The sequence below is a fragment of the Syngnathus leptorhynchus genome, chromosome 1, assembly GCF_054491065.1.
Source record: "Syngnathus leptorhynchus isolate UIUO chromosome 1, UIUO_Slep, whole genome shotgun sequence".
Taxonomy (NCBI): domain Eukaryota; kingdom Metazoa; phylum Chordata; class Actinopteri; order Syngnathiformes; family Syngnathidae; genus Syngnathus; species Syngnathus leptorhynchus.
The window spans coordinates 17678801-17691853 of record NC_141195.1 but is presented as its reverse complement, the minus strand read 5'-3'; the positions used below and the strand labels follow the sequence as shown (position 1 = coordinate 17691853).

General features: G+C 39.5%; 1 protein-coding gene and 2 non-coding genes across 3 annotated transcripts; 1 reads left to right on the top strand and 2 right to left on the bottom strand.

Annotated features, from left to right (window-relative positions):
* Positions 1-80: 80 nt before the first annotated feature.
* Positions 81-152, bottom strand: trnae-cuc (transfer RNA glutamic acid (anticodon CUC)). Its single transcript has one exon. It is a non-coding gene; the product is annotated as a tRNA-Glu (tRNA).
* Positions 153-239: 87 nt separating this feature from the next.
* Positions 240-311, bottom strand: trnae-cuc (transfer RNA glutamic acid (anticodon CUC)). The gene has a single exon. It is a non-coding gene; the product is annotated as a tRNA-Glu (tRNA).
* A 360-nt stretch (positions 312-671) lies between these two features.
* ppdpfa (pancreatic progenitor cell differentiation and proliferation factor a) lies at positions 672-3470 on the top strand. Its single transcript, XM_085927466.1, has 5 exons — positions 672-839; positions 2124-2225; positions 2529-2606; positions 2692-2764; positions 3075-3470. The coding sequence occupies exons 2-5, from the start codon at positions 2171-2173 to the stop codon at positions 3229-3231; spliced, it is 363 nt and encodes a 120-aa protein (XP_085783592.1). The 5' UTR covers positions 672-839; positions 2124-2170; the 3' UTR covers positions 3232-3470.
* Positions 3471-13053: the final 9583 nt, after the last annotated feature.

Here is a 13053-nt window from a genome sequence, read left to right as displayed (position 1 = left end):
GACAAAATACCTATCATAATAGTGTCATTGATCAACCCAGTATTACAAATTTTAACGTCCATTTTTCTAAAAGACAATTGTTCCCTGACCGGGAATCGAACCCGGGCCGCGGCGGTGAGAGCGCCGAATCCTGACCACTAGACCATCAAGGAAGAGATGAGACCTAATACCTATCATAATAGTGTCATTGATCAACCCAGTATTACAAATTTAACGTCCATTTTTCTAAAAGACACTTGTTCCCTGACCGGGAATCGAACCCGGGCCGCGGCGGTGAGAGCGCCGAATCCTAACCACTAGACCACCAGGGAAGCTATAGTTCAGACCGAACTATTTGTATTATTAATTGACTGTATCTGTCTAATTTCGCGCAAGCAAGCAATTTCAGAGCGATATATTACTGACCACAGACCTTTCTGCCAAACGCGGCTTCTTTCCGTCCAATAACGTCACCATGTTGGGAGTCGCTTAGAGGTACTCTTGCCTGTCTTGTGTCAGTTCGATTCCCGCATATGATTGTGTCAATGTGTGCGTGCGTGCGCGCGTGCGTGTGTGTTCCCCAAAAAAACTTCACAATGTTCCCCACTCGAGCTCGACGGTCACGTTCCACTGCACGCCACGCCTCAGTCCCCGCCCATCCGCAGCCTACGTAGGCCCAGGAGCGATTAAAAGCTGCCTATCCGCCCTTGTCCCCCCAGTGCCGTTAAGCGAGTGACCGAGCGTGGCCAACACCACATTTGTCCATCCACAAATGGGTTGTACGAACCATTAAGAAGCTCTTGCGCCATCCGAACCTTCCACCACCACCACCATCAACAGCATTCCGATCTCAACCGAAGGTAAGCCTCCTTTTAAACTCGAAATAAAATTGATCAATCAAAAACAAGCAACGACTCCACTGTTGTTTACGAAGCCTGAGACGTTACAGTGAGGGGAATTCAGAAATGGAGTTCTGACCTCAATCGGTGGAACATACGAAAAAATTTTTTCGTTTGTGCTTTCATTATCACTCCCGGCAGCAATTTGGATGTCTGGCTAAGAAAATGGTGCGCATTTTTTTTTTCTAAAACAATACACGACGTCCATCAACTCTCACAATAACAATTTACATCTCGATAGTATGTAATTAAAAATAGTGATTCCAGGCTTTTAAGAATTGCTTTTTTTTTTTTTTTTTTTTAGCTCATTTTCCATACTTAAATCAAATTTAATGAACGTTTCTCCCTGACGTAATCGTTTCAAGAGGAGGTGGGCTCCATTTGTTTACCCAACTGTACGTGCGGAGCCATGGCCACCAATGTTGTATTTCGTGCGCATAGTATATGCATTTTGTGGCTCCAAATATATACACATATGGTATTTTTATTGATGAACGCCCCAATTTGGGCAGTTGTTTTGTTTGTGTCTGGTGGCCAGTACAGCATGTTCTCACCTGCTCCATGAAATCCCACAAAGCCATCTGCTTCTCATATCCAGTTAAGCCGCATTGCCTTCATCAGCTCCTTAAGACTCCAAGCTGGCCTTCAAGTAAAAATACTGCTCTACATTGATGTTTTCTTGGAAAGAAATACACAAGAAACTCTTAAAAATATGATTTCGTAGATATAAGAAGATTCATTTAGGCATAAATATAACAGGGATCCCAGACATCCTCTTGATCCTCTTTTTTTCATCTCACTCGAGTGGTGACTTAGTTATACGTACGTGTCGTAACTGTTTCTGCGACTTTGCTTGTTATAGCCTGAAAATACTTTTTGTTTGTGCCAGTTACTACCGTAATCCCCCTTTTGAAACCTAGTCAGTGTCATTTAATCCATAACCCATCCCGCAGTTGGCATCGTGCCACACGTGCTCGAGGAGGGAGGAAACCAGATTCCCACGAGCAGCTGTTTTGTATACATAAATACCTTATATCTATATTTATATACAGACATATGTCTATATATATACTGTATAGGTGTGTTTACATATAATAAATATATGAACGTGCACTAAAATCCAGCACACATGTATATTATGAAATGTCAAGGAGGGAAACCTGTTTCTCTTGTACTGAGCAATAAAACAACTTGGGATTGATTCATAGTCTTGCTCAGACTCATGTTTTCCCGTCTTGCCTTCAGGTTCCCCTGCTTTTTACCCAGCTTGTTTTCCCAATTTGAAGTTGAAGATGGCAGCAATTCCATCAAGCGGTTCCCTCATCGCCACCCATGATTACTACAGAAGTAAGTCACGTCCTCAGGAATATGATACACCTACAACTTAGACTGCTATGCAAAACATTTGTACAGAAACTCCCTATAATTATTGTTCAAAGCTTGTGTCTTCTTTGACACCATAACTACTTTCCAATCAGCCAGGACTTTTATAATTTTATAGCATTATAGATAGATTTCAACTGCAAGTAGTGTAGCTATGCCAAATTTGTGAGGTGGTTAGGGTCGCAGCTCTGGGTGCAAGATAATGATTTAAGAAATAGTATCAGCAACCCAACACTAGGTGAGGTTCACACTATATGTGTCATGCAGGGCGCATCGGGTCCACCTCCAGCAGCAGCTCATGTAGCAGCGCCGAGTTCTCGGGAGAGGTCATCCCACACCACCCTGGTATGTAGCACCAAGACTCGTCGGGTTTCTCTAGTTGTTGTTTTTGCAGACTTCACACTTACAGTGTTGCATGTGCTCCCCACAGGACTTCCAAGACAAGACTCTGGCCACTGGTGGACCTCCTTTTTCTTTGCGAAACCTGGAGCCGAAACCCAAAAGTAAGTAATTGATCAAACCTGAGACAAATCTTAAGCGTCTCAAATCTCAAAATCAAAGAGGCCGATACTCAGCCGTATGTTCAAATAATAACTCCAGATTCAGAGCAACTGAAAATTCTCTTGCATCGGTTGACGGAAATTCTGCTTTTTATTTCGTGTACCTAAGGCACAGAACCTTTCAAATACAACCATGTCAACTCTTTCACAAAGAGAATTTGTGCGATTTGTTTTTTCGGTGAACACCCAATTTGGGATCTGGGTCATTTTCTGTTGTAGTTGCGCGCTCATCCACTGCTTTGTTTGTTTTCAGAAATGGAAGCTACACAGTGGCTAACGGTCAGGTGACCTGCATCGCCAGGGAAATGCTTCTCAAGCGACAGCTCAGCGAAAGCGCCGACGTGGGCAAATTTGAGGCCTCGCCCCCGCCTCCGCCAACCTCTTCACCGTCCTCCTCACAGTCCTCCTAGGGGCCCCTCGCCCTCATCTTCATCTCCCGCCTACGGCTACCTCACTGCCAACTTGCCATCATGGTCCAGATGGAGATGGTGGCGGTGAAGATAACTCACATTTTTCAGTAAATAGCCTTTTTGTTTTTGCCTGTATAGTTTTTATTTGTACTACGACCAAAAAAGAAAAAAAAGATTTTTCATCTATTTCTTCTTGTGTAATAACCATTGCTGATAAAAATAAAAAGATATAACTACAATTTTGCTGCCTGTACTGTATTTTTTGGAGCCTGCATCTGAAACCGTGAGCACATGTTGCATAACAGCAGGCCTTGTGTGGTTGGCTCCATTGGTTGGTCATAATCCATTGTGCTTACATAACACACCACCTCATCACAAATGTGGGTCAGAGAGCACGCTCAAGAGGAGGGAGACAGTTGGAAGACATTTGTGGGTCATATGGAAGTACTTTTTTCAGTCGTCAGGAATCACTTGACACACATTTTTCCTTTCACCAAATCACTTAACATAAGTAATCATTGGTATTTATATTTGTTTGTCTTTGTTTGTTATATAATAAAAATGAAAGTTCCCACAAACTAAAAATGCATTCTAAAAGCAAAGTACCTGTACACAGAAGAAATGTATTCACGGGAATAGATACTTGAAATCCTTTTTTTCTCCCCTTACTGTGTACAGCTAACATATTATTTGAGTAACGGGTCAAAAACAACGCAATCACGTGTCAGCTGTTTCAAACAGTTCTCGCTAATCGTATAACAGATAAGCTCATTTCAGGCTACTCACAAGTTCACAGGTAACAAAGTGCAATCAATCAACTAGCGGTTGAAAAAGACTCGCCTACTTCATCTGTTCTGTTGTATTTACTGTTTTTCATTTTTTCAGTTCTTGGGCTGTTTACTGTAATTATCGTTTTGCTGTACAGTAGAAATCGGTCGTAAACTGAGGATATTCTATTAAATTTATTCTTTCACGTGCAAGCTTTAATTTGGAAAATGGTTTTTTTACTCAGGGTACACGTATTTGTATTTGGTGTGCCTTTGTACAATAAGAAATATCTCAAGTAGTGGATTTTTCACAAAAGAGATCGGCAGCTAGTAAATTGAAGTATGTTTTGTGCGATTGTTGAATTTTACAACAATAATTAAACAAACTGTAATCTTTGATTTGTGATTTCAGAAATACTAACCGATTTATTTGTTATGTAAGTATATATGTGTTATATGTCATAATACGATGCGAAAATAACATTTTTGTTTTGGTTTCACAATCATAATTGGTCTCAGAGGGAAGCCAAGACTACAAAGTGGCCTGCATCACAAATGAGTTCAACACCCTTGTACAGTATACAGTAAATTTCATTTTAGGAGAGCAAAAACACACACATATGCCACACAGTAGCTTTTTCCACTAACAACTCAAGCTAAACGCCTTGTCGACATACAAATATTTGAAAAGAGTCCAGATGTATCACTTTATACTTCTTCTACTTCTACTAAACTGTCTCTTGAGTAGTTCTTGCATAAAAGGTAGAGTGAGGGGGAAAAAACCCCTCTATCAAGTGAATTTGCAAATAGCAAACTAGTAGTTCGGTTCACTGTACATATATTTTCAGAGGCTATTTTAAAACTATATACATTGTCCCTATCATTCTTCGCTTCTACAAAAGTAGGTCATGAGTAAGCAAAAATAGCAGAGTGCAGGTCCAAGCATGACAACAATTGCTGCTATAGATGCTTCACTAAACCTATATTCTTGGTGCATGCTTTTGGAATATGAAAGGAAGGAAAAGGAAACCCACAAAGACGTTGGAAATTCACACAGCAAAGACAGAGCATAAATTCGAACCCCTAACCTCAGAACTAGTATGAGGCAGAGACACAAAGCAGCGGTCCACCATGATGCCTCATACGTGCAAACATTTCTAGGAAAAAAAAGAACACTGCAAAGCACACTGGACAAAGTCTGCTCTCAGACTGAATGGATGCTGTTTTTGGAAAGTACTGTGAACTCCCAACTGTGACAAATGTCGTGTAAAAGTCCAGGTTCATTGTTCATTCGGCCTTCTGCCCCTGCCTAGAAAAAGCTGCTCTATTCTGGGCAGACTAATCAGATATTTATTCGATCCAAGTAAAAAACAGCCGAGTGCCAGCGAGGTCAAACAGAATCTACTAGATCCCAATACAGCCGGAGAGGGAAGAGGAGGCGTGGTCTCAGAGTTTTCTAGGGGAAAGTTCACAAGGCACCACACTATCGGATGTCAACAACTTGACTGTACATTGGGGAACAAAACAGATGGTTGCAAAAATTCGACTTCTTCAAAAGTCTATTCCTTACTACAATCTACTCTAACACACCTTTGGTGGTTAACACTGCTCTTAAATACAGCAAATTGTACGATATTAAAAAAAAAAGAAGTTTTAACCCGGCTGTATGCATTGCTTCAAGCTTCACAGAAATTGCACATTATATTTGTATTTCATTCAGTGATTAAAGCTTTTTTCTTGTGGATCCTTGTTGGGCAAAGTTGTGCTCGCTGATATAGAATAGCTGAAACAAATACTTGAAAATCACATAAAATGATATGCCGGATCAAATCTGGCCCCAGGCCTCAGGTTTGACACCTGTGTCCTTAATGTATATTTTACGATTGTGGCTTTTTGCTGTACGATTAGAGCAGTTCCAACTAGCAGAGACTTTTTTTGTTGGTTTGAAGATGATTCTGATTCTTTTCTACTGTATTAAAGCACTTCACATGTTCACATGTTGTCCTGTCTAGCCTAGCATGTCACCAACTGCTTTAAAAGTTCAAACAATGAAACTTTTTTTTTTTTTTATGTCTTAAACAGAAAAACGATTAGGAGGGAGAGGCTGTCATGATGCACAGAGCACGCTTGGATCAGTGTTATATTTGTCGCTAAACCTGTTCCTAAACCTCTCTCAGCATGCTGGTGAGGAATCTGGGCCAAAGGCAGCTGGTCGGCGGCACAGCCTGCCACGAGAAAACAAGTAAACAAAATTCATCCATGGCTCCTTCCTTATCACAAGCTAGTCACTTATTCACTGACTTTTGATATGCTATATGTTTGTTCTCTCAGGGTTGTCCCATTTTTAGCTGTTTTTAGTCTATTTGATGGGCACCATGAGACAACAACGTGTCCGTCCTGCCTGACCTCGGGTGCATGGCCACATGTCCTGCATACACTTCCACCCCCCCCCCACACACACACACACTAGTTGACAGTATCAGCACAGAGGAGTATTTGAAGGTCCTCCAACCTGCAGTTAAAATTAGCTTCACCCTGACCCTTTGCATGTAACAGTGCAATGCCTCTGCAGTAATAATAAACCTTCGATAACGAGAAGTGACACTATGCTGATTCATACGTGGTTACATCTACCTAGCTACCGAGCTTGTGATCACTAGCAGCAACAGAGGTCAGAAAAATACTTTTGGGTAAAATTTCTCTGGAAAAGCAGAGGTACAGATTAAACACTATATTATTATAATATTTGTTAAAGGTGAGATGATTATTTGTAAGCATACTAAGTTGATTCTTTTCTCGAACAAGTTAAATTGTGCTTTTATTTTTTCAAGTTACATACCTTTGCAAGTAGTTTACTTGTTTACATGCATCCAAGTTCAATTTTTTTTTAAAAAAAGTCAATGACTTAGGTAAAAGTAAAAAAAATACAGACTGGGCATTGTACTTAAGTACTAAAGTAAAAATTTAAATATCTGTCAATTTTATACAGTACAATAGCTATATCTACACATAAAATAGCATTTCTCTTTCATGAACATATATATGAGAATTTATGTTTTTTCAGTTAATTAAATGGAGATTTCTAAATCTCCATTTAATTATCTCCATTTCTCCATTTAATCTCCATTTCTAAATCTAAATGGAGAAATGGAGATGGAAGTTGTTTTTTATGCTGTACAAGACAATGCATTTCCCTTGAATTGTTCTTGTTGCTGACGATATAAAAAGTATTTTAAAAAACTCTTGTCCTTTGTTTATTTATGGATATCCTTTTAAACATTTAACATCTAGACTGGATAAGTTTCAGACATGTAATTCTGTTTTGTATGTTCAAAAAGATTATATTGATATGTGTAACATTTCCACAATTAGCAATTCAGATAGCTGCACCATCATTAAATCATAGATATCTTTATCTGTAGTTTCAACTAGTCACAATTCTGCTGGATCTCTTGAATGAAAATTCCCAAAATTCCAAATGTAATTACGATGAGTCCGAAAGACGTTGATATCTACAACATTAATTCAGAATAGTTCAACTCAATTAATAAATGTCAAATTGACTCTAATGCTCCCTGGTTCACGACCTCACCTACTTCTATGTATCATAACCAGCTCTGACCCAATTCTAAGTGATCTACTTTAAACACTGTTGTTGGCAGAACTGTCAGAGTTCTTTTTTCCTGGGACCGAGACAGCTTTCATTTCAAAAAAGCCATTTTGACGTGTGGCAATACTATCCTGATGGAAAACCCAAATTGCATTTCAAGTTTCCAGCATGCAAAGGCAATGGATTCGAGTTATATAACTTGACCGTCATAAAATTGGCAATGTCAGTCTGGATCGGTCAAGTATTCCGACTGAAGTTGCCAATTTTTTGACTTGGAACTTGTTTGACTTAAATTATGAAAGAGCGTGGTTGCTCAAGCAAAGTTTCCAGCAAAAAGGCACAATTACAGCTGACTCAGTCGGTAAATTGTGATGCAACACAAAGAAACTGGCCAAGTTTAGTGTATTTTTTTTCTGGAGGCGAATTTTGGGAAACTAATTTGTGTGGGCCCAAGCACAGCGAAAACAGGAATGGCATTATTCAAATCTCCAGGAACTCAGTTTTTAACAGTGTATCGATGACATGACCGGGAAAGTAGCCACAAGATGGCGTAAATGCTCCAGCAAACTCTATACAGTGAACCCTCATTTATTGCTGATATCTGCAGGCTCAGCGATCATTTCAATCAGACAAGTGTCAACACAAAAAACAGAAATGGTAAGGAGTTAGGTTGCCAGCCTGGAACAAATTGAGCTTGTAGTTCATGGTACTGTGGTGATCCATTACGAGGTATGATTGCGATACGGATCGTGACAAAAATGAATTTGACACCCCTGATTTAGCCAGAAGCCACACCAGGATTTTTTTTTTTTGCCCGCATTGTTTGTCATGCTGCATTCAATCTCATTCTCACAAGTATCATTCTGTCACCATTTTTTATTTATTCTGTACTTAATTTGAAGTAAGATGTGTCTGCTCAGGGCGAACCAGTACAGTTGAAGTTCCGTGGGCCAGAGCTTTTACTTTTAAAGGCCCTGGGCAATTTAGATTAATATGGCAGCACATGGGGGGGGGGGGGGAATCTAACATCTTCATAAACATACTGGAGGTAATGTGGCATGGTGAAATGTTACAAATGAAGCAAATTGACTGTTGGGAATAAATGAATAAAATTTAATGGAACAAATACTTAGGTTGTGAATGTAGGTCAGCGCTTCTAATAGTATCGAGTCCACCAGCAAAGGCCTTGCTGGTACTGACTGAACATCAGTCAAGCAACAGCAGCTGCAGAACTTTCCGGGCCAACATTTACTGAGCCAAAGAATCTGACCCCATTGCCGCTTGAATGTGTCAATCATGTACAGTACTGTATGAGAAGTAGGCCACTCAGTTCAGACGACAGACCACAAAAGACCTCTACTTATATTTGAGCCAGATTTAAAAGCACCTAAGGTTGTGCCAAAAGTGACGAAAGGTCAACTATTCCTATGAGCAAAACACTTTGTTTATGCTTGTGCTAAATATGATTTACTGTAGTTTAGTGTTGGATAACCATTATTGAGCAAAAGTTACCGATGACACAGATACTTTGGAAAAAGTAATTGGCTTTCTCCTTTACAAAGTAAGACATTAATCATTGTTGTTTACTTATTTGAGTTGTGCATTGTGTTATAATGTGAGTATGAGTAACGAGTTAATTTTATTTTATTCTTGTTAAGTCTGAGTCATTAGATGTTGCTGGGATAGATAGACGAACCCTCAAATGGTACATGGAGAGTCGCAGACTTGATATGTAAATTGTGTGGAGCAAATGTTGTGGCAACATTTGTAATAATTCAGCACAGTACAATTGTTAAGTGATGTTTAGTTGTTTTTAAAGTAATAAATTTAAACTTTTAGAATAGTCTGTTTTCAAACAATTATTTCAGTTCTATTGTCACATTTTGTGTTATATATTTTGTTTTTAAACTATTAATTTGAACAAATTGTATGTATTTTTGTATCAAAACAACACATCGAATAACATGGAAAAATGACATTCAGTAAATCAATACAGTAAGTTTTGACCCTTCACCTAACTGAATCCTAAAAATATCTCGAGCTACGTGACATAATCTTCCTGCCATTTCTGTAATTTTACTGCCCTCTCGTGGACAAAAATTGCACAATTTGAAAAATGTTCATAGTCCTTTTTTTACCTTTTCCCGAAATACAATAAAAATGTACAGTATAGGCTGGAGATGTTTCAGATTTCTTTCTTCATATTATATGACATAAGGAAATAAACATCAGTGATGATTCGATTTTAACTAATGCGATTGATTGCAATTATTCGAAATTTAACAAAACAAATGTTGAAAACAGGATTTCAAATTCATACTGGTGGAAGAAAGAAAATCATACCTGAATGTCGATTTAACCAAATACAAACATCAATCTGATTTTAAATTCATTTTGGTATAGCAAAGTGTAGGTATAGCATTCATTGAATTTTTTTCCCCCACTGTCAAAACAATTCAAGAGAACTCTTTATATATGGAAATGGAATGCTTTGTATCATTTTTAAGTTGTCCATTATTTTCTGGCATTTTTTCCAAAGTCCCTGTACAAAATGTGTGTCAGGACTATTTCTCATCTTCATCTGAAAAATAACAATCCAAACATGGATGTTGTGCAATTCATATTTTCTTGTTGGTCTCACCATTTCATCTTGCAGTGGAATCTTTTGGAATATAATACGGGAAATATGAGAAGATATGTGTTGACTAAAACCGTAAAGAATGAAGCAAGGTGGCACTTTGAGACCCCATCGCACTATTTTATTGAATTACTGACATCTCAGGAGAGCCTTCCAATCATGTTATTTAGTTTTTTTTTCCCCCAACGCGTTGATGCAACACTGAAAAAACACTATTTTCCGAACAAGCACGCACGCACACACACAGGTCCCTCCTTCGTGATATGTAAAAGGCAGAAAGAATCTCACCTGGACAGTTTTGCATGAAACAAACAAATGAAACAGGTTCAAACTTTTTTTTTTTCACTTTTTGTATTTCCACATATAATAATAATAAATATCCATACCTATAAACACTCCAACGTAATCCAAATATTAAGTCACACGAACTGGAAAAAGATCCACTTTGCAAACACAATGATCAATGTACAAACAATAGACATCTCCATAGAAATGTTGAATGGTTTTTTGTTAGTGATTTCAGTCTCACATCAGAGGAAATCAGCGGATACAAACTCCACGCGGAGATTGCGTATTTCCTGAGGTTTATGGGTTCCCCGTAAAGGCCAGGAGACGGGAATGGCTTATACGTTACCGAGGACGTTTGTGTACCTTTGACGGTACGAGATTACACTTTTCTGAGCACTTGACTTTTAGAAATGTATCTACTCCGCTCTCCTTCTAGGCCAAACTCAAAAAAAAAAAAAGAGCTGATTAGAATCGTATTTATCTTTGCCGGCCCATGCAGAGACGTAGGGGAGTTGTCGGTTGTTGACCTCCGACAAAGAGGTCACACTTAGGAGGGCAAAAGACAACGTTTTGGATGAGCGTATGCAAATTAGGGTGGGGAAGATCCCGAAGAAAATGCAAAAGAAACATTGTGAAAAAACTGTACATGTAAACATCACACTTTCACTGAGTCCAAAACCGGAGGGAGGGGGCGATACAAAGCTTCACACAGGGATACAGGACGCCGCCCCCCGTCCATGCACACAGCTACAGTCTTATGAGTGCGGCGGGGGCAGGCGTTCAAATCAAAGAAATAACAATAGCATTACAGACCACCACCAAATGAGAAGTTCAAACAGGCAAGGGCTTTTTCAACCACTTTTGATTTTTTTGTCTTCTTTTTAAAACAGTGCTGTACCCACAGAGAAAAAGAACAGTTGGAAACAGTTTTTAATCACTCTTTGTACAGCTATACAGTACACGTACAGAATCTGACCACTTGAGCAATCCACGAGCTACCAGGGCACTTGCAGCAACACCGAGAGATCATTATGTTGTCCGCGCAAGAAAAAAATTTGCCGGCATCATTTCCAAACCAACAAACAAAATCATGGTGGCTGATCACACAAGCTGCTGTGGTGCTTTACTTACACATCAGCGAGCAAATGTTCGACTGAGACGAGACCGCCACGGCAACAGTAAAAAAAATCTAAATCAAAATAATCAATACAAGAAAGAAGTAGAGGAGACGAGGACGCGTACGTCACGATAACTCCAGAAGATTAACGTTGGACATGTGCGAGATGGCCTGCCGAGGAGATGTATAGGCCCAAAATTACATTTAGCTCTCACATACACAAAAATATCTCACTTACCCAATGACTCACACGGATACAAAAAAAAAGCTCCACGTTCAACAAAAAACACACACATGCTAAAACAACTCAAATACATACACACAATTCCCATAACATTGACCTCTGACATGCACAGAAACTCACTAAAAAACTCAATCGCCCAAAAATCTCTCACGCACATAAAAACAACACATACTCACTGCTATGCGCACCCACCTTCAAACCTCTCATGCGTATGTACAAAAAACTCCACCAGAAAAAAGCCTCTCTCACAATACCAAAAAGTTGCCACACAACTAAAAATACCATATCTCACACATGCACAAAAATCTCTCCTAAACCTCTCACACAAGCAAGAAAAACTCAAATATCTCAAAAGCCTCTTACACTCACCCAAAAAAAAAAAAACAACTCTCATGCACAAACAAAACTCTTTCACATACATCACTGGTGTGAAACTCCAGTCCTCGAGGACCACAATCTTGCATGTTTTAGATGTTTCCCTTCTCCATCACACATGATTCAAATGATCAGCATCATATCCGGAGAGCTTGCTGATGAACTGTGCCAGTCAGGTGAGTTGGAGGAGGGAAACATCTAAAACATGCACGATAGCAGCCCTCAAGGCCCGGAGTTTAATACCCATGACATGCACGCGAGAGAGAAAAAACCCACCAAAAAACCACTCACAACCCTCCCCAAACTTCTCGCATAAACTAAAAAGACTTATGCTAAACCCTCTTACTAAAGCAAAAAATAATCCATCATTTTTTCCATGTGAGACCTTTTTTTTTGTCCATGTGAGAGTCCAAAACTGTGTGTGTGGACGGAAGCTCAAAAGTGTAAACAAGATGCCATCTCAAATGTTGATTGGCTCTGCCAAGCAATAAGTCCCTCCCTCCGTCAAAATGTGAGAGTTTTTTTTGTTGCCTGTGTGTGTAATTGTTTTTTTGTGATGATGTGAGAGGTGCCTGTCATTTTTCAGCCAGTACGGCGTCACCTACGGGCCGGCGGAGGAGCTGCAAAGCTGCTTGTGAGCACAACTTGGAGGTAAAAAGCCGCTGACGAGCGGATCACTGCGTTACGTTTCCTAATCCTGAGCTATAAAGTGCTTCCAAACTTGCAATAGTTCATCATGCTGACACTTGAAATGCAAACAGCACGCGGCCCACTGACAATGTG